The 26,620-nt window shown below is 43.3% G+C and overlaps 3 protein-coding genes across 6 annotated transcripts in view; 2 read left to right on the plus strand and 1 right to left on the minus strand.

Moving 5' to 3' along the window:
* The window catches only part of LNX2 (ligand of numb-protein X 2), a 98,318-nt gene that overhangs the window by 70,652 nt on the left and 1,046 nt on the right, over positions 1–26,620 (minus strand). The window contains exon 1 of one of the 3 annotated variants that reach the window (XM_079902953.1): positions 16,760–16,953. The exons of 1 other annotated variant lie outside the window; for it this stretch is intronic. The gene's annotated coding sequence lies outside the window, so the exon portion shown is untranslated. Of the gene's footprint in view, positions 1–16,759; positions 16,954–26,620 lie in introns of those variants that run through there. One more of the 3 variants, XM_079902955.1, reaches the window with a different exon arrangement.
* LOC307176624 (protein POLR1D-like) overlaps positions 18,290–26,620 on the plus strand; it is a 42,363-nt gene continuing 34,032 nt past the window's right edge. For both annotated transcript variants that reach the window (XM_079902959.1, XM_079902958.1), the window contains exon 1: positions 18,290–18,416. In XM_079902959.1, the coding sequence (XP_079759085.1) occupies positions 18,391–18,416 (26 nt within the window). In that variant the 5' untranslated portion in view covers positions 18,290–18,390. The remainder of the gene's footprint in view (positions 18,417–26,620) is intronic.
* LOC307176623 (DNA-directed RNA polymerases I and III subunit RPAC2) lies at positions 18,294–20,647 on the plus strand. Its single transcript, XM_079902957.1, has 2 exons — positions 18,294–18,416; positions 19,318–20,647. The coding sequence occupies exons 1-2, from the start codon at positions 18,391–18,393 to the stop codon at positions 19,691–19,693; spliced, it is 402 nt and encodes a 133-aa protein (XP_079759083.1). The 5' UTR covers positions 18,294–18,390; the 3' UTR covers positions 19,694–20,647.

A 26,620-nucleotide genomic window follows, 5' to 3' on the forward strand; every position in this document is an offset into this window, starting at 1 on the left:
AACACTGGGTGAAAAATATCCAGGAAAAAAATTCCAGAAAGTTCCAAAAAGCAAAATTTGAATTTGCCGCAAACAGACTATTTACATAGCATTTACATTGTATTTACAACTGTTTATACAGCATTTACCTTGTATTAGGTATTATAAGTAATCTCGAGATGATTTGAAGTACATGGGAAGTATGCAAATACTACGCCACTTTATATAAGGGACTTGAGCATCCCTAGATTTTGGTATCCTCGGGGGTCCTGGAACCAATCCTCTGCAGACACCGAGAGACTACTGTACAAATGTTTTAACTATGTTTAAAGCTTTCTTCCTAAGCCTTCAAGGTACAAAAGGAGACTGCATGCTTCTTCATTGCAACAACACTGCCGTCCAAGGCCATCTACTACTACCTTGTATATTAATGTGTCAGGATCTGTATTCCCACCTTTTTGTTTGTTTGTTTTTTGCCAATGGCTCTGGGTTATACAATTTGGGATACAAATGCCTCTATCCCTACTAACATCCTCAGTGCAATCTGAACTCATGATTCCTAGTAAGAGAAGTTCACTTTTGTTACAGACAATATAATTATGTTTTAACAATGTAAAGGTCAGTCAGCAATATTTACAAAGCATTCATTAGGAAAGAAAATAAATGACAAATGAAAGCAAACAACAAAGGTGTCTAGTAGAAATAGAACAGCCCTCATCATGCTTTAGCAACTCTTTTGCTCTCCAGCAAACTATTTTAATAGAAAGGATGGGCTTCAAAAGAAAAACAGAAAAAAGTGAATAGTTAACAACTTTTCCTCAAATTCAATTTTTACACTTGGGATCTCGAACTTGAGATAGATCTAAATACTTAAATTTCTGGGTCTCAGTTAACAATGACAGCAAATATCACCCAGAGACTATTACAGCAACACAGGCAGTCTTTTGGTTGCTGTTTCCATGGAAACCATCTAAAGGAAGAAAACCTAGTAGTAAAACATAATGTATTTAAAAAAAACCCGATTCATCTTGTTGACCCCTTTCAGTTTACTAAACACAGCACATAACAGGTACATACATTAAGCACCAGAAAATTCACAATTCATTCAACAAATATTTGTCAATCATGCTGCGTGCCAGGCACTGTGCTGGGGGCTGGGTCACTGCGGAGCCCTCACAGAGCTTGTCTAGTACAAAGACACTAAGTAGCCAGTGACACAGAAACAGGAAACAGAAAGAAAGCTCATCAGAGGGCTTGATGAAAGCTGGGAAGTCTGCAGGGATGTGATTAATTCACAAAGCGCCATGGACAATGTTAAGGACTTGGGTCTTTATCCTAAAAACAAAAAGCAGCAACTGAAGGGTTTTACGAAGGAGACTGACAAGATGAGATCTGTATTTCAAAAACTTATTGTGGATATGTTGAGCTAAGAATTAAAGAGAAGCTTGAAAGAACGGGGGAGTGCAGTTAAAAAGCCAGTAGAGTAGTCCAAGGGAAAAAAGATAACGAATTAGGATGGTGGCGGTGTGGAGGGAGATTGGAGAGATTTAGAAGGTTAGACGGATGAGTTAAGATATTGTGGGGGAATGAGGGTGAGAGAAAAAAACATCCAGGTAACTCCCAGGCTTTTAAAACAGAAAGCAGCAGTGCCATTCGCTAGGTTCTGGTGGAGGAGAGATCATGACATATTGAATGTGATGTGCCTGTAAGAGACATCCATCCAGATGGGGGTATCCAGGCCTGGTCATGAGAGGACAGGTCTGCACAAGGGAGATATGTTTGGGAGCTTTTAGTATAAGGAGGCACTGAAGCTATGAAAAGTAGGTATAAGGTCATCTAGGGACAGAATACAGAGTGAGAAAAGGGATAAGGAGCAGTAAACATCAATACTTCTCCGTTTCATATTCTGACTTGTATTTTGCAACAAACATTCAATGTGGATTGTTAAGTATAGCTCAAGAGCAACATAAAAGAATATAATTGATCTTGATCTTATTAAACTTGCCAATCTAAATATTTTGCTAGAGAAACAGGATCAGAATGATTATCAAGAAGATAAGGACCAAAGAGATTCCTAAATTATACTTACAAGACTGAGATAACATAAGAGTCACAAAAGAAAAGCACGTGGGGGAAGGTGTCTTCCTTCACAGTTTGATAAAACAAAATATACACCAGGGTGTTTCAGAGATACCATAACATGTTCAAAATCAAACCCAAGATCATTTCTACCAAAACTCAGTCCCCCTCTAGTGAACGGGCTCACCAGCACTGGCCATGTAGGCATGGAAGCCAGACACTCGGAGGTCATCTGTGACACTGCCCTCTCCCTCACCTCCCACATCTGTCCATTACAAAGTCCTACCAATTTCACTCTGCATAATTTTGTTCTGACTTAACTCTCCAACTTTTATTTTTTACCACAATCCTCATTGACTTCACTTCTCCAATCCACAGATTTTCTATTACCTCCTTTAAAGTATAATGCGCTATTTTGACTCAAGACTTTTGCAAATATTCCACCTGCCTGGAATACACTTTTCCACTCTCCTCTCCTAAATAACTCTTTGTCTTTCAAAATGTGATTTCTTAAAAAAAAAAAAAAAAATCTGTCTGGCACCCAAGACTCTGATAGGTCTCCTGCTATATGGTCTTATAACACCCTATACATTTCCCTCTTAGTACTTACCACAGTAATTATTTATTTGCATGATTATTTAATATGTCTTCCCCACTGGATTGGAAGCTCTGTGAGTCCTGGGCCTGTGTTCTGCTCAGCATTACCGTCTGTGCACTAAGCACACTGCTTAGCACATAGAGAACAATAAATAACATTTTTAAATGAATCATTAATTCTAAACCACTGATAAATTACCCAGTATATAGGAAGGAGAGAAAGAATTTAGGCTAAGTCTCTGACTCCAAGTCTTGAGCTCTCAAGCCCAATGTCACACTGCCTGCCTAGGTTGAGACAGGAGGGACTTGGTTGACAAAGAATAAAAAAGGGATCAAGGGTCTAGATCAGCACTGTCCAATGGAAATATAATGTGCAGCATATATAACTTAAAATTTCTAGGAACCACCTTAAGAGAAAGCAAAGAGGTGATATTCATTTTAATAACATATATTATTTAATCCAATATATCCAATATCACTGCGTAATTAATATTTTTAAAATTAATGAGGTGTATTACAGTCTTTTTCCACACTAAGTCTTTGAAATCCAGTGTGCATTTTATACTTACAGCACATCTCAATTAAGACTAGCCACACTTCAAATGCTCAAAAACCACATAAGGCTAGTGGCTATTACAACGGACAGCAGAGATACAGGTATTCATACCTACATGAGGATTAAAAGTATATCTGACAGAGTTAAGACAGTCCTTCCCTCAAAGAACTGACCATCTAATTAGCAGATAACCACTACATAGTGACAGAAGAGTCATGGAAGCCTAACTGTAGAATCATTCAGTAAGAAAAGCAGCCCTGAAGCAAGGGTTATACATACTGGGTGATGCACACTAGGTGGGCGTCTCTCTGTAGGATGCTTCAAGCTCCTAGTAGAGTGACAGCCAGAGCTGTCACTCAAATGGCAGTTATTACAATGATTCATATTTGCAGTTCTACAATTCTGCACGTTTACATTTCACAACCAAAAGGAAGGCAGTGTACAGTGAAAATATTAAAGCCTTCTAGGGTGATAGTCTTAAATTACTAAAAACAATTTACTTTTTTCCCCTCTCCATCTAACATTGTATTCCAACTGAATTCAAGGAAAAGACTACCTTTCCCCCTCCCCTTTTTCGAATAAAATCGATGCGCTCAACACTTCTTAAAATGAAAAACACTCTAAGAGTGCCCGCTACACACATTAATACTGTAAAGATACAACCTACAGAACTGATGAACACTGTGAAATGCACCAAGACGTTTCAAATCAGCAAGCAGATTGGTTAAACAAGTAACTTTTAATTCAGCATAATTTTTACTATAATATTCCCTAATAACCAAGTTTAGCAAAATGTAGAATGTAACAAACAGCTATTCTTCCATGGTTGTACTATATTTGCCAGATCAAAGGAAATTAGAAAATGCTCCATTTTCTCTTAAGTCATCATAAAGATGACTAAATTTGTTTTTTTAAGATGACTAAATTTTTATTATGTTCAGCATTCCCTTTAAAAAAGGAATAAGCAAGAGGGTCATTTGTAGTTTAAAAAAAAGTTCAAATAATCTTTTTTTTTCTATAATCATATTCAACAGAGAAAACCTCTGCGTGGTAATATTTACATGTTCTTCAAGAGAAACAATTTTTTAAGGTAATATAAACCAGCAAACAAAAGACGACTAAGTTAAATTTCAAAAAGACTAGCAACTTAACACAAATTTTGAGCTAATTTAAATCAAAGCACAGAACTGTATGGTTTAAAAATATCTGTCTATACAGATACATACATGAGTGTATATGCACAAAGCATGCCTAGAAGGATATACAAAAGACTCCTAATGGTAGTCAACTCTGGAGCAGCTGGGTGGCTAGAAAAAAGGAGTGCAAGTCTCACTTTCATTAATTATCTATTTGTACAGACTGACTTTTATGTGCATGGGGGTATACCATAGTGGAAGCACATACAAAAGGAAATAAAATAGGAGGTAGAAATTCTAGCAGCCAAGCTTGGTTCTCACATACATGAAATTAAAAAGCTAAGCGAGGTCTTCCCTGGTGGCGCAGTGGCTGAGAGTCCGCCTGCCGATGCAGGGGACGCGGGTTCGTGCCCCGGTCCGGGAAGATCCCACATGCCGCAGAGCGGCTGGGCCCGTGGGCCATGGCCGCTGAGCCTGCGCGTCCGGAGCCTGTGCGCCGCGACAGGAGAGGCCACAGCGGCGACAGGCCCGCGTACCGCACAAAAAAAAAAAAAAAAAAAAAAAAGCTAAGCGAACAAACAAGATGTCCACATCAAAAATAAAAACAATTTTGTGGAGCACTAGAAATAAAGTAGTATGCCCAAGACAATGCTTTTTCTTCACTGCTTCATCTGTTCCAAAAATAATTAGGTAAAACACAAGCCTACATATTAAGATCATATTTATCTACAAAGTGACTTCATACCCTAAAAAAGGGAGAAATGCAGTTACTGCTGCATAATAAGAATCTTTTTTCAGGACATATAACATAGTTTTATACCTATTCTATTCATACTCTTTGAAATGTCCAGGGTTGGAACACTTTTCTAAGAATCAATTTAACATACAGCTGTAATAACACGAGCAGATACAGACAAATTTGTGTTTTCTTGTATATACTTTCATTACCGCTGCTCAAGGGAAATCTGCTATTGCATTCTGTTTCTAAAAATGCACTACAATGTCAACTGATGAGTCATGGGTCACACTCCAAATTCTTACGTACCAAAGAAAGCAGGATACAAAAGTCCTACACATCAATTGTAAAGACTGTCTAATCAGCTGAGTTACAAATCAAGAGCTCTTCATAAGGTGAGATAGATGATAGTTTTTTGAAAAGACGTGAGAAAATTTAAAATAAAACTGTAAGGATTGATAAAATCATTTTCCCTTGGTCCTTCTTCTAATAACTGGTAGGTCTTTGTTTTTCTTAATTCAGAACATATGAATAGTAAGTACTGTTGAGATACTGACAGGTACAAAGTCTCAGCTTCATGCAAAGCCAAATTATCTGAGAAATGATTTTCTGGATGCCTGGCTTCTCTTCCTTCCTTCCTACTTTTGCTATTTAGTCATTTCACTGAGTGAGAAATCTCCAGGAGAGGGTACGAAAGGGCAAGAAACAGAGATGGCACTATTTGTGTCTTTCTGGCAGTGTTAGCTAAAAGTTTTCCTGGTGAAGAAGGCAAGCTAATAGCTGAATCTGAGGACCAGCTGTAGATTTTAGTCATCGGTAAACAGATCACTGAGATCTGACCACATTGTCATTTTCTTCCTAGCGTTTGCCATTATCCTTCTCAATTATCTGCTCGCCTGCCCCCATCAGCATGTAAACTCCATAAGCACAGGGATCTCACTTGTCTTGTTCACTGAAGAGTCTCACCATCTAGAACAGTGCCTGGCGTATAACAGACATTCAATAAATATCCAGCGGGAGAAAAGACACATAATTATTACTTAGCTATCTCGGACCGGCACAATTGCAAAACTGTTGAAATTTCTTTTCTCTTGAGACTCCTCTTTACCTACAATTTATAATAATAATTTTTAACTTTTGCCTTGCCACAGAACTCTCTATGCTTATACTTTACCATTTAAGTATCATATTTGCATCAAAATATAGTAATTGTAATGAAACTGTAATCTGATTTATCTCAATTTCTGATTTTTTCAATTTTCTATTAAAAAATAGAAAGATATTCTTTAAGATGAAGATGTCACTTTAAAACTTTATTACTTTAAAACTGAATTAGAAATATTACTAAGAATATTAAGCTTTATCTCCCAGATAGATATCTTTCCATAAATCCTAGTATACTTTGAGAGCAATTTCTTTGTTTTTTATTAACAGAGCAATTTTGTTTTCAAAAGCTTCAAGTAACCAACAGAGTAATTCTTTATAGACAGTAAAGAATGCTGTACTATGCCTAAGCATTTTAAGAGCTACTTAATGGTCTACTTTGATTTCCTCCAGGACCAGGTTTGATTTACTGCCTGTGAATCCAAACTATAAATAAAGAAAATTAAGTCACATTGTCACAGTTAGAAAGACTAAAATCACACTGAGCAACTTTATAACATATAAACCTTTTATAAGAAAAAAGTTAGGGGACTTCCCTGGTGGCATAGTGGTTAAGAATCTGCCTGCCAATGCAGGGGACATGGGTTCGAGCCCTAGTCTGGGAAGATCCCACATGCCGTGGAGCAACTAAGCCCGTGTGCCACAACTACTGAGCCCACGTGCCACAACTACTGAAGCCCGCGCGCCTAGAGCCCGTGCTCCACAAAAACAGAAGCCACTACAATGAGAAGCCTGCGCACCACAATGAAGAGCTGCCCCCTCTCGCCACAAGAGATAGCCCGCGCACAGCAACAAAGACCCAACGCAGCCAAAAATAAAGCAACAAAAAAGTTAATTGAAAACTTTCAAAAGTTAGTTGAAAGCTGAGATTGTATCATCCTTCTGTATCCTACAAAATGGATTCATTAAAAAAAAAATTTAGTCCTTTGTGTAAATAGCTACCATACCATTAAAACTCACCATCCAGACTCACAGAATAAATCCTGAATGCTTTATTAATATACCTTCAAAGGTGGACAAATCATTCAAATATGCTGCAAATATGCTCCACACACCTGGAAAAAGAACAAGTCAGAGACCGAGAAAAATTACATCTATTTTTACCAAACTCTGAAATTAGTCTATTGAAGTATCAGTTAATGTATCTCATCTATAACAAAAGCACAGAGCCTAAAATTAGAGAAATTAATGAGATTGATAAATATTTCATATGAGATCTAATTGCTATGGATATTTCTGAAATTCTACTAAATGGCCCTGACAGAACGGTCTTAAAAGGCAGACTACTGATTGCACACAGTACGTATTTAGTAGGAAAGACACAGGATGCAACCATATGCAGTCTGATACCTGGCTTCTCCCCAGTCACCTTATTTTTTAGCTTCAGCTAGCCCTAGATTACTGACTGTTTCCATACTGGTGTCTCACAACTATAAGAAACAAAAAGGGAAGAGAAATTCACACTAGAATATGCTACAGCTGACCCTTGAATAATGAGCGGGCTGGGGTGCCAATGCTCCCCCCACCGCTGCAGTTGAAAATCCGTTAAACTTTGAGGAGGGCCCTGGGTATCTGTGGTTCCGTAACTGCAGGCCGAGTAGTACTGTAGCACTATTTATCGAAAAGGAAAATCCATACATAAGTGGGCACACAGAGTTCAAACCCCTGTTGTTCAAGGATCACCTGTAAGAAGCACCATTCGAGAACTGTGTCCTTAAGCAATGTCATCCATCCCCCCCAAACTAAAACTACTCCATGTATTTCAGGACTTTCCCTCTTATTTACATAAGGTCTCAGAAATATGTTCAAAATATTTTGTTTGGACCCTTACTTACACCATATCTAAAATTTGACTCAAATGCATTTAAGAAACGATAAAACTCCTAGAACGAAATATAGGGAGAAAGTTTCATGACATTGGATTTGGCAGAGATTTCCTGAATAGGAGACCAAAAGCACAGGCAACAAAAGCAAAAATAGACAAATGATGGGACTATATCAAACTCAAAAACTTCTGCACATCAAAGGACACAATGAAGTGAAAAGGCAACCTAAGGAATGGGAGAAAATAGCTGCAAATAATATATCTGATAAAGGGATAATATCCAGAATATATAAAGAATGCCTACAAATCAACAACAAAAATCAAATAACCCAGTTTAAAAATGGGCCAAAGACTTGAACAGAACCCAAAGATGATGTACAAGTGGTCAACAAGCATAATGAGAAGATGCTCAACATCACTCATCACCAGAGAAACACAAATCAAAACCACAATAAGATATCACTACATACCTGGTAAGATGGCTACTAACAAAAAAGAGGGAATAACAACGTTGGTGAGGATGCAGAGAAACCGGAACCCTTGAGTATTGTAAAATGGTGCAGCAGCTATGGAAAACAGTATCGGGGTTTTCTAAAGAAATTAAGAGTAGAACTACCACATGATCCAGCAATCCCACTTCTGGGATTGAAAGACCTGGGATCCAGAAGAATTCAAAGCAGACCTTCAAAGAGTTATCTGCACACTCACATTCACTGCAGCACTATTCACAACAGCCAAGAGGGAGAAGCAACAACCCACATGTCCATCAACAGATGAATGGATAAACAAAATGTGTCATATACATACAGTGGAATATTCAACCTTTAAAAGGAAGAAAATCCTGTCACATACTACAGCATGGATGAATCGTGAGGTCATTATACTATACTAAGTGAAATAAGCCAGTCACAAAAAGACAAGTACTATATGGTTCTAACTACATGAGGTATCTAAAGTAACCAAATCCACATAAACAGAAAATAGAACGATGGTTCCCAGAGGCAAAGGGGAGGGGAAAATGGGGAGCTGTTGTTACGCGTACAGAGTTTTAGCTCTGCAAGATGAAAAAGTTCTGGAGATCTGTTATACAACGATGTGAATATACTTAATACTACTTAACTATGCACTTAGAAGTGGTTAAGATGGAAATTTTATGAGATATGTTTTTTACCACAATAAAAACTGAAGCAGTATAAAATATTTTTGTTAAATTATTATTATTTTGATAAGATTCCTTTTACTTTACCCACTGAAAATGTAGCATCTGCACTGAGATAGGCTACACGTGTAAAATACAGTTGAGCCTTAAACAACACAAGTTTGAACCGCGTGGGTCCGCTTATACACAGATTGTTTTCAATAGTAAGTACTATGGTACTACATGGTCTGCATTTGGTCGAATCACCAGATAGAGAGGAACTGTGGACAAGGAGGGCCGACTGTAAGTTATCTGTGGACTTTCAACTGCCTGGGAGGGTCAGTGCCCTTAATCCCCATGTTGTTCAAGCGTCAGTCGACTGTATAACCAGATTTCAAACACGTAATATGAAAAAAGTCAAATGTCTTGTTAATAATTTTGTATTGACTACCTATTAATACATTTTGAATATACTGCTTTCAATAAAATATTCAACTTTAAAATATTTTGTCATGCTTTAAGAACAGTAACTAGAGGGGCTGCGGGGTCAACGGAGCTTTGTTTTATGAGTCTGGGACTGGAGCATACTTACAGGTGAAAAAGCCAGCAGGGAGACAGATTAAATACAGAAGGCAGTTAACTGATGAAGCTCTCCTAAGAGACTCTGAAGGAGGGGATCAAGGGCACACGTGGAAAAATGAGCCTTTAACAAGACCTGAGACTTACCTAGACAAGCTGGGAAGGGGAGGGACAGAAATCTGCTAAATCAAATCAGATCCTCATGAACTGACCAGATTATCTGCAGGCTGTAGAAGTGGGGGATTGATAAAGAGTTTGTGAATGACGATGGTCTAGAATAATCCATAAGTGAGACAAGAACAAATCCTGATTAGGGCCAACAAGGGCCACATGACCGGCCCTGTCTACCTCCCAGGCCCCATCTCACACCACTCTTCCCCAGCTCTCTCCCACCCACCTCTTCACCCTCCTGCAAAGTGCAATCCCCACCTCTGACTGCTTCGCCTGAGAAGGGTTTACCTGTATGACATCTACTCAACCAGATACCTGTTTCAAAGACAACTTCCTCAGGGCGGGTTCAGTGACACCCAGCTCCCCAGAGACTAGGTTAGTTCCCTTTGTTATACCCCAGACAACACCCCGTGCCACTGCTACCCAACAGAAACAGAATATGAACCACACGCACCATTTTAAATGTTCTAGTAGCCAAGTGAATTAACTATTTTTAATATTTTATTTAATCCAACATATCCAGGATATCACCATTTCAACATGTAATCCATATACAAAAATTATTGAGCTATTTTATCCTTTTTGATACTAAGTCTTCAAAATCTGGCGTGTAGTGACACAGCGCATCTCAATTCAGACCACGCACATTTCAAGAGCCGCAAGTGCAGGTGACTACAGCACAGCCCTACACTATTTCTTCAAAGCACTTGCCGTACTTTATAACTATAATGTGTGCTATTATGTGATGAATGTCTATCTCCTCTAGAATGTAAGCTCTATGAGGATACCTCTGCCTGCCGAATTCTTAGCTCAGCGTCAGAGCACTCAGTAGATGCCAAATAAACATAACTGACTGAGGCGAGTGAAGGGGACGGGTTGTTTGAGAGGTGATGCCCTGCACTGAGGGCCTGGCTTTCTAACAGCGTTGCCAAAGCAACTCAAGGAGCAGCAGTTAATCCAGCAGGGTCGTTATCTGGCAGGCACTGAACAAAAGCAAGTCCAAGAGAAGCAAGGTGCCAGTGAAAGCATATAGAGTCCACAGATGTTAATACAACAGAGAACGGGAGGTGGGGTGGAATACAGGGATTGGCAAACCATCTCTGCCCAGAGGAAGGGCACCAAAAGAGCACCTGTGGGTGTGAGAGAGCTGGAAGGATAGGCTAGGAGGCTGCAGTCAGAGAACAGGTACATAAATGTAAGGTCTCTAATGTGGAAAACAGGGTGGAATGTCAAAATACAGTGGAAGTGAAGGCCACGGAGTTGGGGAGCCAGGTATTAGAAGTCAGAGGTATTCGTCAACCTGCTTTGAATTGATGTGAGGCGGCCACAGTGGGCGGCAGCTTGAAGCAGGATCTCAGTTCCCAGAGCGGGACTCAAACCCAGACCTGGGCAGTGAAAGCGCCAAATCCTAACCACTCGACCACCAGGCACTAGTGGCTAGAAGCAGGGCCCTGGCTCTTGTCTCCTTTGTAAAAAGAATTTTAGCAAAGAGACAGAAAATAGTGAAACAGGTGTTTATTAGAAAAGCAGACACATGGGCAGGCTCAGAGAAAGAGTCACATGCTTTGGGGGTGGCTTAAATTGCTTATATAGGGGCAGTTTTCCAGGTCTTTGTTTTCCTCTGGCCAATCATCTTGCTTCCATCCCATACTTGGTCTGACTCAGGGCCCTCCCCTGTATGCTCGTGTATCTTTTAGCCAAGATGGATTCCAGTGTGAGGGTCTCTGGGAGGTTGGCAGGACAGATTATGGGCTACTGTCCCCTCCCCTGAGGACCCCTTCTGTGCAAGTGCAGTGTGGGAGGTCGCCTTGACCCCAAGAATGAGAAATATGTGGCCTCCTGACCTAAGCAGGGCTTAGCCCCTCTTTGCTCCTGCCATTACCGTTATCTCGAAGGGTCCACAGGAGACAAAGTCCAGTCGCTTACCCTGTTCCGTTATTATCTTTGTCTCAAAGAGTCAACAGGAGACTAGTCGTAAATGTCTAACCTGGGGCCCATCTACCTCTTGCCTCGGAATGATTAACTCCACGACTGAATGTCTTTTAAGATTTTAAGTTCTCCAAGGGCAGAGAATCTTTTGTGTCCCTCACAGCCAGCCCAGTGTTGATCACATCACGTATGCTGCTTGCTGAATACAATTAAATTGAAAGTCAAACTGCAAACATTAAAATCATGTGGAAGAAAAGTGGAAATAGTCACAATAAAACAATGAAAAAAGATATAAGCGAAGGACTCCAATTTACTGGTTCAATAACTATGTAGTTTAACTGAACAGGATTAAGAACTCTGATGAAGGATTAATTTTTAATACTGGTAGCCAAAATCCCAACTTTGGGGGGTGAGTGGGGGAAGGGGTATAAATACATACCAGACTCACTTTATTTTTACCTATAAAACGAAGTAATAACCAACAGAGCCTTTGGAAGCTTTACTAAAGCCAAGTACACCTTGTTTTAATAACATATATATCCTCATAACTTGGTTATGAACATTTTTTACATTGGCCCCCATTATACACTTTAGGGCAATTTGTTATTTAAAAGAACTCTAAGATTACTCTTTCAATAGAGAAAAAATTAAAACATCATTTGTTTACATAAAAGTGGTATGCTTTTTAAGTGGAAACATGATAGTTTATAATATACTCATCTATATAAAGCAGCACAGAAACACACGATATATGTAATTCCTACAGTATACCTATATATATACATAGTACGTAAAGTTTTATTTGCCTATTCCTATTTTCCACACTTGTTTCTATTTCTCATTTCTCCTTCCCAGTCCAATTCGGAGAAAAAAAAAATTTCCCCTACATAATTTCTCCACCGAGGGATCCTGATTATCTGAAGTAATAGTATTAAATCTCGAGGCTGGGAAGATAGAGGCATAAACTATGCTCGACCCTCTCTGCCCACGCCACTTCTTCTATTCCTATCTTTTCAGCTTTTCTTATCAATCTCTTATCTGCTCTGGAGTTTTGCTAATAAGAGGACAAAGTTATGACACAGCTATCATCAGTTTAACTCTGAACAAAGCAATATCCCTACAGAAGTCTGTTCCTCCCTACTACACCCCACAACTTTCACAGTAAAGGGGGGAAAAGGAGGGAATCATGCAAATAACTATAGCAGCTGGCATTAAAATCACTGAATCTTAATAGTTATAAATTCTGTTACAGTTCCGGTATCTTCCTACAAGAACATAAAATACTTTAAGCTTCTTTGCTGGTTCAAATCCCTTTTTTGTTTTCCCTCTGACCAGTGATTGCTCCAAAGATTTCAATAAGTCTGTGGGCCCAGACAGATCAAAGCCAATGGATCCAATTCATTTATTCATGCATACATTAATATTTATGGTTCTAGTACTTGGGGACTCTCCTTCGGTGAGCAAATCAGGATCCCTGCTCTTAAGAAGCACACATTCTGAAGGACAGAGCCTACAATACCTGCCTCTTTAAAAACATACTAACTAGATGCATTTATCACCAGAACGTATATCATGAACATTTGCTTCTTAAAAAACTCCTCTTAACAACTTCTCATCAGTTAATACACAAAATAGCCATTCCTTCTATCCAACCAACCAAACAACTTACATAATCACAGATTTTTCTACTCTTTTGTACTTTCTGAGGAAAAGAGACATGACAGGAAAGCTAAAGGGGATTTATTTTGTAAATCTCCCAGGCCCCTTAACAGGGTCATTTTAGGCCTGGCTAAGTCTTCTACAACTATAATTTTACATGAAGATATACACAGATATACATAACATATTTATATATACAAATATATATATATATATTTTAGAACCAACATTACTTCCTAAGTAAACCTATGAAATGAGAACTTTGATTCTTCTAGAAACCTTGGATTTTGCATAGGAAGGTGGGCCTAGAGTGAACTTTAGCCCCATAAACAGGAAGAGTTAAATGGCTCTGCATAACAAAATTAAAAAGTACTTGGATTTTGGGGGCGTGATCAGCAAGGAGAAGAGGAGGGGGAGAAGGGCATAGAGCCGACCTGGTTATAGGAGCCTGGAGTTCCCTTGTGATGGTGGCCACAATGCATTTTAAGGCTAGAGATGCCCAATATCCGACACCAACACTCCTGGCACTGCCATATGTAAACCTCTTCTCTGTCCCCCTTCCCCCAAATCTTCCATAAAGCTGACCACACCCACACGGCTTTATGTGAACTCTTGTTTTTCTTTTCCATTCTTTCCTAGCTCCTGCCAGACACATCCATCCAACAACTGCATCACAGACGTCTCAGTCACCCATGAGCACCTCAATGGGTTGGTCCAAAACTATCTTCCTTTCCCTATTCCTACCACCAATTGTTTTTAACTCTTCCTTCTCGTAACTTCCAGCATTCCGCTGGCTCGTTGATGTTATCACCACGACAGGAACAACTAATATTTATTAAGCACGTGTAATGTGCTAGGTACTCGCCAAGGGCATTACACGCGTAATTTCATTTGATCCTCAACCCTACTAGACAAGTACATCGTTTTCTAAATGTCAGGGAACCAAAGTTCAGTTAGGATAGTAATTCTAAGGGTAAGTGATGGAATTCAATCCCTGTTCACAGCCACCTTAACCAGTATACTCCAATGCCCTCAAGTCAAAAAACCTAGGAATCACCCCTCTCTCATTAATCATATGCAGTCACTTACCTAATCCAACCAATCACACCTCCCAAGGGCCGCACCATCTCTACTTCCACTGCCCTCACGCAGAATAACAACGAGCATCTACCAAGTTCTTCCTATGCGCCAAGCACTATTCTAAGTAGCATACATGTTTTTCAAGCTTTATCCCCCAAACCCTACGAGACGAAGAACCTAAGGAAGAAAGAGGTTACATAATGAGCGACAGAGCCAGATTCAAACCCAGATAACGTGAATCGAAAAGTGCTGAGCACTTAAACCCTACAGTATAACAGCTCCTGCTCCGTCTCCCTACTTCCCATCTGGACCCTCACCATCCTCCAGACTGCCACAGTTATCCTTCTGGAATGCACATGTTATCATGACATTCTCCTACTTAAAATTAGCAGCTCTGTATTCACTCACTGGATAAAGCCCAAATTTCTTAATGCGGCATACAAAATCCTTCATGTTTCTGTTCAAGTCAGTTCAATAAATATTTGAGTGCCCTCTGTAAGCAAGGCAAAGTGCTAAGTGCTCGGAAATGAATAATACACCAGGCCCTGGCCACGACTCCAACCCCAGACACTGTGTGCTTCAGCCAGAGGAACCATATGCAGCTCTCATAAAGCAACACCGTGCACGCCAGCCCCTTTGCCTAGAATGACAATCTCTCAGCAATTGGAAGTGCCTGTGTGAGGTCTTCCTTAACAAGCTCCAGGCAGAAATGCTCCCACATTTAAGTTCCCACAGCACCTGTTCAAATTGCTTTCAGGTAGCTGGTACACCATGAGCCAGTTCAGGGCAAGAGCTGACCTCTGCCATCCACGCCCAGCACACAGAAGACACCCATTTGCTAGATGAATAAATAATGAAAACTGTATAACCCGATGAGAAAAAGAGAGGAACAAGTTACAGAATTATGACTGCTAACACACAGGTGGGACAAATTAAAAGCAGTGTTACTCTACTTCGGTTCCGAGTTGGCCTACATTTTACCCCTATGGGAAAACTCATGTGTGGGACTTGGACAAGCTAAAAAGGCAAAACTTTTGTTATTCGTGGCTCAAGAAAGCTCTGACAGGCCAAAAAGGATACAAGATCAAAGTCCATTTTCTAAAGGGGTGTGGAGATGGGAATCAAATCTATCCAAGGAAATAAAATTGACCTACTGAGATCAACTTTATCAGTGCTGCGTCACAGTACAAGCAAGAAAAAAAGTAAATAAATCTAAATCAAAATCAAAATCTGTCCTGGGACGAAAGCCAATCTACAGATAAGTACCACTACTGCAAGAATGTGAAATTCTTAAAGTGAAGACAGTTCCAGTCAACCGGAGTTCACAACTGTTTCCTCCTCCTGAACCGCCGCTGCTTTTCATTCAATTTCGTTTCTGTGATTTAAAAAGAAAACAGCTACACAGTTAAGGCCACGCATGAGTGTACTGTAGCTCCTGGCAGATACGAACGTCCTAATTCATAACCTTAAATGTACACAGAAACATCAGAAGAAACACTACATCTAAGTGGAAAGTCCTTCGTCTAAAACAGGGCATGAAGCTCTGAAAAGCGAGTGATGTCTTTCCTGAATGGTGCTCTGGGTGCGACTGCTTCCAAATCAAGATCCGAATTTTGAAATTCCTCCCTCGAAGACGTCAAATCTCTCTCCCACCCTCTCCAGTCTAAAGGGAAGGGTGAGAATTCACAGGCAACAGGCTGGGACCGAGGGTATGATCTCTCCCCACTCCTTTGCAGGGAACAAGACCGAGGTAAGGCAGCTGGCGGCACTCTCATTCACGGCAACATACACGCAAGGAACAGAAAACTCATCCCCACCTCTCCCCTCCCTAAAATTGGAGCAAGCGACGCAAAGACCAGCGAGACGGTGGCCGGAACCACCAAACGGTAACAACGGCGGGCACCCGGCGCCGGCAGCCCGCGCCCTCCTCCCCGGACCAGCGCGGCGGCCCCACACCGGTCCGCGTCCCCGCAGCCCAGCCGGGCGAGGAGAGCGCGGAAGACGCCGCGGCGCCGCTCCGGCCGCCCCACACCCCACGCCGCCCGCCCCACACCCCACGCCGCCCGCACCTGAGGCGCAGCCGGACCCGCGAGCCGGCGCAGAGCGAGGCGGGCAGGGCAAAGTTACTCACCGGGGGAGCGCGCCTGCCCGGGCACGCCCGGCTCCCGGCGCCGCAGCCCAGCGTCTGCTCCGCTTCCGCGGCCCGCTGAAGGAGCGCGGGACCGGCCGGCCTCCGCTCCGCCGGGAATCGCCGCCGCCGCCGCGGATTTCCTGGCAAGAAGCAAACTCTGGCCAAGACTTCACTTCTCAACCGCCCCTGCTGCCTTCCCGCGGGCGAACGCCAGGGCCGAGCCGCGCAACCCGACACGCACCCGAGCCAATCGGCGACAGCACAGGGCGGGACGGGGCGGGCCAGAGGGAGGCTCCGCCTATCCTAGAGCTCGGGGGGCGGGCCAGGCCTGGGCCGTCACTAGGAGTTAGAGTGAGCCCGCACCGCCCCTCGCCGCCCGCCCTCCCCCACCCCTCGGCTGTACACGCAGCCCGCCTGATTTGCCCGCGCTCGGGAAGTGCCTCTTGCGCTCACCGCCGACGGCGGGAGGAGAGGGGAACAGCTGGGGGAGGTGGTGAACATCTAGGGGATCGGGGGTGGGGTGAGGAGAAGAGGTGGCGCAGGAAGACAGAACTGTGGGCGTGTCGGGTGGGAGGACTGCGGGGGTCGGAGGTAGGGACCGGGGCTGTCCGGGGTGATGGGGGCGAGGGGAGCAGGACCACCAGGAGGGGAGAGGGTTATTGGCGAAGAAGAACACCTGAGGGGACCGAGAGCGGAGAGGTACGAAGGGAGAAGGAGGGCGGAGAGCGAGTCTGGGTGGTGAAAGGTTGCCGAGGCGGGGGCAGGGGCACCTGAGAACAAAGGTGAGCAGGAGGTTCCGCAGGTGAGGAGGCTTATGAGGCCAAAAGGGTAAAGGGAAAAGGACGTCCGAAGCGAGGCAGGACATACTCCAGGGGTAGAAAGAGATCCTAGAAGAGAAAAGATGGGGAGTGGGGACAGTTTCCTTCCAAACTCTCACTCCTCCCCTCCCCCCAAAGATAAAAAACAAACGCTTGTCCTTTGACCCAGTTGAGCTGTGCAGCTGCAAGATCCCAGATGAGACAAATACCGTGTTACACCCATGCTATTCTGTGGTGAAATTCTTCAAAGTGTGTTGCTCAACTATAGTGTAAGTCTGTCGTGCCATGAACGCCCCCGTCCCCGGGAGGCGAGGTCCTTCCTGGGATTAATCCCGTCACCCACCGAGCCAGCAGCAAGTCAGAAAGAGGCCCGATCCTGGCACCGAGAAGGAAGGTGATCTGAGGGCGGCAAGGCCCCGCCCCCTTCGCCATCACCTGGAGGGAAGGTGCCAAGGGCTGAGCTCCGGCGCCCACTGGCCGGTCTCGGCCTCGGGGCGGGGCAGGAGCCCGACCGCACCAGTCTCCCGACTAGCTCTGCGGGCCGACTCGCTCGGGAGCGCAGGTGAACCGCTGAGGCCTGGCCGCCGCCCTCCGCGCGCCGGGGGCGGGGCCCGTGGGCGAGGCTCCGAGGCGGAGCCTCCACGCCCCGCCCAGTGGCCGGGCCCTGCCGCGCCGCTGCGGCTCCTCCTTCCTCCTTCCGTCCGCGCTCCTCCCGTCAGTCCTTCCTTCCTGCGGCGCCTGCTCGCTTCGAGGTATGGGGCAGCGCCTCCGGCCCGTCAGCACCACCTGAGGATCCCGGAAGTCGCCCCCGCCATGGAAGACGACCAGGAGCTGGAGAGGTAACGGCCGAGGAAGGGGACGGGAGGAGCTGGCCGCGCCCTGCGCCGGGAGCCCGCGGCCGACCGGGGCCTTAGCCTCCGCGGCCCGGCCTGGCAGCGAGGGCCTGGCTGGGAGAACAGTCGAGGAGGGAGCAGTGGGCGCCAGGGCGGGGAGAGGGGCCCCGATCGGGAAGGGAGGGGGGGACACCTGGGTTGCTTGAGTGGAGACTCTCAGTACACTCGATATCAAGGAGGGAACACGAGTTGTGAGACCAGAGTTAAGCTCCCTAACTGCCCACCCCCATTTGGAACAGGAAGAGCAAATAAAGCTAACGTGCACCAGGCCACTGTTCCCCGAGCGATGGGGGTGGTGTGTTGGTCGGGCCCAAGTCCCTCCTCTGTGCCGAGCGCTAATTGATCCACTCTGTGCGCTGAGCGCTTTCTCCCTCCTGCTTGGTGCTCTTCTCAGACTTTCCATTCTAATTTCCTTACCTCCTGCAAACGGAAGCCCTAGTTGGCCCTGCACGTTGATGATCTTTAGTTTCTATTTTTATTATAATCTGCGCTTTTCCACGCCTTTCAACTTCCTTCTCATCCTTTAGCAAGGCCCACCCTATTCTAATCCTATTTCTTTCTTGTGAGCCTACCAAAAGAAAATTTTAGCAAACTTTTTTGTTTTAAGAACACTCCCCTTGTGGCCATGTGGACGGCCAAATGGAAGAGGGAGAAATTGGTGGCAATAAATTATTGACTGCTAGAATACGTGGAGGCAGGAAGATAATAAGGGCTAATGCTAATCGTTCTGTGTAATTGGAGTGCACTAGAGTAATAACGTGTTGCAATTGTGATATAGTAGATGAAAAAAGCTAGTTACAAAACCGTATTCAGTGTGATCTCATTTTTATAAAAAATATGTGTGTAGAAAAATATCTGGATTGAAGACCCCAATGGCTGAAGGCGAGAGGAAGACAGCCCTGGAAATGGTCCAGGCGGCTGGGACAGATAGACACTGTGTGACATTTGTATTGCACGAGGAGGACCATACCCTAGGAAATTCTCTTCGTTACATGATCATGAAGAACCCGGAAGTGGAGTTTTGTGGTTATACTACAACCCATCCTTCAGAGAGCAAAATTAATTTGCGCATACAGACTCGAGGTGCCCTTCCAGCTGTTGAGCCCTTTCAGAGAGGCCTGACTGAGCTCATGAATGTCTGCCAGCATGTGCTTGACAAGTTTGAGGCCAGCATAAAGGAATATAAGGATCAAAAAGCCAGCAGAAATGAAGCCACATTCTAGTCCCTTATGCACTATACAGGGAGGACTGACCACTAGGATATTCTATTCGTGCTCTTGCAAAACCCAGAAGTAAACGTTTGTTATTACATGATCTGTCCTGCAGAGAGGCCTGCTTCTAGCTCTTAACCCATTTCAGCTGTTGGAGTCCCTGCAAGAAACTGTATTCTTCTAATAAATTCCCTCTTTTATTTAAACTGATTTGAGTGGTTCTTGTTCCTTTGTCCTCGAGGTTGACTATTTTAGGTTTTTGTGGGGTTTTTTTTTCTTTTAATTGAACCAACATTGAAAGTGAGGAAACTATGAGATAATCAGAGGCCTAGACAAGGACTTTTTTTTTTTTTTGTGGTACGTGGGCCTCTCACTGTTGCTCAGTGGCCATGGCTCACGGGCCCAGCCGCTCTGCACCATGTGGGATCTTCCCGGACCGGGGCACGAACCCACGTCCCCTGCATCGGCAGGTGGACTCTCAACCGCTGCACCACCAGGGATGCCCTAGACAAGGACTTTGATCAAGGGAATTGAAAGGAATGTGTATGCACACCTGTGATTGGGGGCGAGGGAGAGATGCAATAGAGCATGAGCCCAGATAGGCTGTGGATAGTCTAGACAAGAAAGGTGGGAGTGAAGGGAGGACTTGGCCTCTTCCTAGATGTTTTTAGTAATTCATGAGACAACTGCATCCTTTGCTATGATTGGTAGATTGGGCAAGGGTGGGAAATAATCGGAAAGAATTGTGAGAATTCTGGTTTCACGTGAGAATGTTAGGTGGTATCAGGCTCCATCTTTATGGTAGCATTTATAAGACAGATACCAGTTCAGTGCTCTAATTTCAGGATGCTAATATATTAAAGGAGAAAACTGGGATGACCAGATAATATTTTCAGTCCTTGGGTAGGTATCTCAGTATAGCCCAGGGTTACATTAAAAGGAACAGTATTTGAGAGAAAGTAAGGACAGGGAAGAGGAAACTTGCATGTGGGGAAAATGATTTTTTTGGAAAACCTAAAATATTCCTAAATCACACTTAACAGCTGCCCTATTTACCTCTTCAGCCTTGTGTCTCATACCTGTCCTACCCCCACTTGCCTCTTAATTCACCCTAAATATCTGTCAACCTTTGAACCTGAGCACCCCACCCCCCAGTACTCTGAGAGGGGAATCTGCTTTAGGTGTGGAAGCAGAGAGGACCTTCCAGAGATTACAGGAAGAGAAGGAGCTGGCTGTGCAAAAAGAAAAAGCACTCTGGGGGAATAGCACTTGCAAAAGTCCTGAAGCAGAACACTGGTGGTTTGAGGAAATAAAGGTCTTGAAAGATGTGCATATCTGTAGCAGGGCCAGCAAGGAGGAGAAGGGCCTACGATAGACTCCACGGGCAGAGCTCTGGTGTGGGAAGGACTTTGGGAAGTACAATGGGAAGACATCTGAATAACTGATCACAGCGTGTTGTAATGGATTGTAGAGAGGCCAGGGTAGAAGCAGATAAACTGTAAGAGCTGAAGTGGCCTGGAAGGGCCATAAGCTAGTGATGGAGAAAAGATTGTGGATTTGAGATACGTTTGAGAGCCAAACTGGCACAGAATTGGTAGACCTCAGGAATTGGATGTGGAAGGTGAGGAAAGAGAAGGGTGACTCCTATCGAGGTATGGGGCGAAATTACTGACACGGGAAGCCTGGTGGGGGGTTGGGGGGATTGATTGGGAGGTAGAGAAGGTGACTGAAATCCAAAGTTCCCTGTTGAATGAGGTAATCTGTAGACAGGAGTTGGAGGCCATGAAAGAGATTTAAATGGAGATAAACTTCGTGAGTTCTTGCCATAAAGATGAGGTAAATCCGTAGAAACTGGAATGTGATTAAGAAGAGGGCTTGGGACTTTTCCCTGGTGGTCCAGTAGTTCAGACTGCACTTCCACTTCAGGGGACAAGGGTTGGATCCCTGATCGGGGAACTAAGATCCCACATGCCGTGTGGCAAGGCCAAAGAATTTTAAAAAAATTTTTAAATAAATAAGAGGGGCCAAGCCAAGCCTTGAATAAGCTCAGTATTTAAAGGTTGGGCAAAAGAGCAACCAATGACGTGGTGGGAAAGTCTGCAGACAGTCGAGCTGTGGAAGCCAAGACTTTCAAAGAGGGGAGAATGATGCATGAGTCACATGAGGACAGAAAAATATGGGTTGGAATTAACGGGGAGGTTGATGGGCAGCTGGCAGCCTTAGTTTAGGGCCTAAAAAGGCTAAGCATTAACACTCGTACAAGAAGAATGGCTTAGTTTGGGTTTTCCAATAATGAAAATATACTGTAGGACGTCGGAGACTAAATTAAGTGGAAGGAGGAATGGATGGGGAAAGATCAAAGTTACGGGGCAGGGACAGGGAGTATTTTCCCAGGGTAATAGTAAGAGAAAGCCAATGTCAGTGTGAGGACATTAGCACTTGCAGATGTAAGGAAGTCCTAAAGGCATAGTGGTAAACAATCAAACACTTGTTTGCCTCTTCTACAATTCTGCCTATGAGTAGTTCGGTGGTGATAGGAAACAGGATTATTTAAATGAAGTTCAATGCCTATGAACCAAGACCTGTCAGGAGATGAAAGCCAAGTTTAATTAGTGGACATAACAGCGTGGAATGGTGATAGTAGACTGGAGTTATCAATAACAGTACACCCACTGGTGGAGATGCACCCACTGGTGGCCACCTGCCACATCTCATGGCTTCATTGCTCCTAGAAGGATTTATTGTCACTGATGATGTGGCATGCAGTCTTGAACCTGTTTAGGGTAGCCGTAAACTCAGGAACATACAAAACACCTTGACAAGGCAGACGTGTGAAAGGAAGAAACAGGGCAGGGCAGGCAGGATAACCATGAGTCACTGTGGTGTGGGAGGAATCTTTGCAAAAAGTCTGCAGGAACCTAAGGGAAGGCAGAACTGGTCGATGAAAAAGTGAGGGAGATAGATAAGAATCATACATTTATTTATATAAACTGAAAAAAACTTGATCAGTGTCTGATTTGCTAACAGCATTTCACTCTAAATAAAATATCAATGGTTCAAGCTCAGAAATTCTGTTCAGCTATAAAGTACTGTGCCTTTTAAAGGGCCAGTTATTAAATAAAATGATTTTATATGTCAAAGGCTTTTAATATATAATCATTTGAGTACTTGCCTAGCACTTGCCATTTTCAAAGCACTTTACAAACTATTTATAAATTGCATATAGCTGTGACATCTGAGTGTTCTAATTAGTTGTTATAATGCATAGGGGTCTACAAAATCTCTGTGGAGACGAAAAGGTGTCTACATAGAAAGTGGGCCTATCAGTGTCATTCTGAACCGAAGAGTGTCTTGCATTTCCGGAAATACGAAAGCACACCAAATTCTACGGCCCACCATTCCCCACCCTTCTTTTTTCCCTTAAACATGTTATTAAGACTATAGGTAGACAAAGGTCATCTTTTCCAGTTAGGAAAATTCAGAGTCAGAGACAGTCTTTGTACTATCCTTCAAACTGGGCTTCTAGGCAATTTGCCCAGATCCACCGGTCTGCTTTCAGGTACTTATTAAGACCCCAAATCCAGCCCTTTTGTGCTCAAATTCTTAACATTGGTTTTTCTTTTGCCATTTGAAAATTTATAAATTACAGTTACTGTATGGTCTGTATTATTTTTTCATAATGAAATTCCTTCCAAATCTAGATTTTTGGATCTCTGTACAGCACATATGTACCTAGTAGTGGTAACAGTCCTGAGAAATGGTGGACATAAGAGAATATGAGTCTGTCCTAAAAAGCCCTCTGCTTTTGGAGAGGGCAGACAAGAGCTGTACACATGAAAAAGGTATCAGATTGCATTTATGACCAAGTGCCCTGATGTGCAGTGTAGGGTATTATCTGCTGAACACAGAATGGAATTGGCGAGGGACACTCTTGTAGCAAAGATTGTTTCATGCGCACCCACTCTGCCAGCCACTGTCCTGGGCTCTGGAGAGAGAAAACCATCGGGCAGCCTGCCTTCCAGTAATTCATGGAGTACTGAAGTAGGCAAACTTATAAGAGAAATAGTGTTCCAGGATAAATGGTTTCCTTTTTCCCGGTGTAAAGAAGCCATTCGAGATTCTCGAGCTAGGGAATGCCATAAAGGTTTCGCTTTTTTGTCCTACACCTGTGCAGAATGAATGAGTGGAATGAAATGTCGGAAGATAGCTGGGAGTTAGGGGGCATTTGTAACAGTCCAGGTGTAATGTAAGGGGGCACAGTTGTAGGCGTGGAGGTAAAAGGATGGATACTAGAAACCTGCTGGAAAAAACTTGGAGGCAGATTCTCTGTAGGGGTACAGGTGAGAGAGGTGGAGCAGGACCCCACATCCATGCCTTTCACAGCCCTTTGTTTTCCTACCACTCCCTTGCAACCAAAACCAGTAAGGCAGGATTTACCATCTCCTCTCCTAAACCTGTCCTTGATAATAGGAGTCCACCCTTACCACCTTCCCCTACCTGGTGAGAATTCACATCTTTCACAAGGTCGAGACTCCAGGGCTACAGATGTGGAAAGTGGGGGTGGGGAGAGGACATGGGGCAGTGAGCTGACCGGCCCTTGCTGCCCTCTGCCTGCACCAAGTGGCTCTCAAAGGGAGCATCGAATTCATTCATTCGTTTGTGCGGCAAAATCACTGAGCACACGCTAGATGCAGGCACGGTTTAGGTATCAGGGGGACAGCAGGGAACAAGTTGCCCCACGTGCGGTCTATTTTCTAACAGCAGAAGTAGGAAACAAGTGTATAAATATCAGAAGTAGAAAACAAACAAGTGTATAAATATATAATGTAATTAAGGTAGTGATGTAAACAGGAAGTAAAAGAATCATGGGGTTTGAGAAGGCACGGAGAGTTTGATTAGTTGAGGAGGGCTTTTCTGAGGAGGTGACATGTGAGCAGAGAAAAGAGAGAGACCAAGGAAAAATGAGAACATGCTAAGAATTTTCTAGAAGATAAACTTAGATTACTGAGCAACGAAGAAAGCAAAATGATGAACCTTTTTAAAGGAATAAACTTTCAGCCTTGTATGTGTGTGTAGTGTTTATTAGTGCCTAAAGTCATATCATGTGTCTTTAATCTGTATATGTACTTACCTAATAATTATAATAAAGAATTTTGAGTTATTGTGCGGGGCAGTAGGATGTTGTAGGAGTTTGGGATTGGCTAATAGATGTATGTGTATTAGGAGAGTTGATCTTACTTTTGTTTTTGGTATTTTTGAAAGAAGCGTATCTTTCTTAGAAGCAGAAGTGGTCGTGCCTGGGATCCTGCACATCTTTTCAGGCTAAATAACTGATAACTGCGAGGCAGTATCGTGTAGGAGTTAAGAGCTTGCACTGTCGGAATCACACCGCCTGAGTCTTGGTCTTCGTGCTAGACTTTTTAGCTATGTGACCTTGGACAAGCTGTCTGACCTCTTTGTGCCTGAGATTCTTCATCTGTAAGGCTGGGATAACAATAATACCATATAGGGATGTTGTAACTCTTAATTTAGACAGTATAGTCAAAGTGCTTAGGGCAGTATCAGGCCCATATAGCATGCTCTCAATCAAGGTTACCTATTAATGTTATTACTGTAATATCCTTAATTGTGTCGAACAAGCTGGTTTCATTCATATTTCTTCTAGGTGAAAACTTGAAAACAAAAACCTTAGTGCCCTCTGTTTTTTTTTTTGTTTTGTTTTCTCTGGCTAAATGCAGCACTATAATATAAATTTATGGACCCCTGTATGTAAGGTTATCAGTCTGCTAAAGCCATTGCTTTTTAAAAAAGATAGTTTAAAATAGCATCCCTAATGTAACTGAATATAGATAAAAATCAAAGATAAATGGATTGTGTTTCTCCTCTTTTCACAAAGAGATTAAGATTCTGATGGAATACTCATAGTCCTCCTCAAGCTTCAAGACAAACGTTAAGTAGGAAGGAAAAGCAAGTTCTATATATAGCACATGGATACCTGGTTGGGTACCAGGTATCTGAATATTGATAGGAGCTCAGAGCTCAAGCTATGTCAGCTAAGCATAAAACTGCCTAAAATAGAATATATTGGTATTTTACCTACTGATTCTCAGTAACTTCCAGGTTTGTTATGTAAGGCTCTTAATAAATGTCAAAAAGAAGAGCTACCTGTGTGCTTTTCTAAGTCTACCATGCTGACTTGGGTCAGACCTCAGAGCAATTGTAGATAATGCCTCAAACTGATTCTCTCAAAAGGGCTCCTAGAGAAAATCAGGCTGCCCGGAGCATCTGATCGGACAGGGGCTGGACCAGTTGGATTAACAACACTTTGGGGTTTGGAGGGGTTGTTTTGATTTTTCTTTTTTAAGGGTGAAAGAGGCTTTCTTTCTAGGGGCCTCTTTCAACAGTACTGTGTAGAGGGGAAGTGTAAGGACTCCGAAGGCAGAGGGCCTGGTTTGAATCTCCGCTTTCCTGCTTCCTAACTTGCAAATGTGAGAGAGCCACTCAGCCTTTCTGAGCCTCAGTTTCCTTATCTATAAAACTGAGCAGATACTAATACCTACTTTATAGGGTTACTGTGAAGAATAAAGCACTTAGCACGATTCCTAATGCACCTAAGTACTCAAACATTAGCTCTTACTGTTACTGTTGTCATGTTGGCGCCTGTTTAAGGTGGTTAGTGGGGGCTAGAACAGCAGCCTTCTAGGGCTGGGTGCTTCTCTACCCGTGGGGGTCTCTGCCTGTCTCTTCTTTCCGCATCGCACTGGCCTTCGCACTTCTTTCAGACTTGCCCAGCTTGTTCCCGTTTCAGGGCCTTGGCGCTTGCCCTTGACGTCCCCAGCCCCTCTCCCCCCGCATCTTTACATGGCTGTCTCTTTCAAGGTACTCACTCAGAGGCCATCCTTGACATCCTTGTGTCAGTTACCCGTTGCCGTATACCAA

Source organism: Stenella coeruleoalba (genome assembly GCF_951394435.1).
Source record: "Stenella coeruleoalba genome assembly, chromosome: 18".
Classification (NCBI taxonomy): domain Eukaryota; kingdom Metazoa; phylum Chordata; class Mammalia; order Artiodactyla; family Delphinidae; genus Stenella; species Stenella coeruleoalba.

Coding starts and splice junctions, on each gene's coding strand:
- LOC307176623 (XM_079902957.1), top strand. CDS start 18,391: ATGGAAGACGACCAGGAGCTGGAGAG. Junction 18,417..19,317: donor GACGACCAGGAGCTGGAGAG/GTAACGGCCGAG, acceptor ATATGTGTGTAG/AAAAATATCTGGATTGAAGA.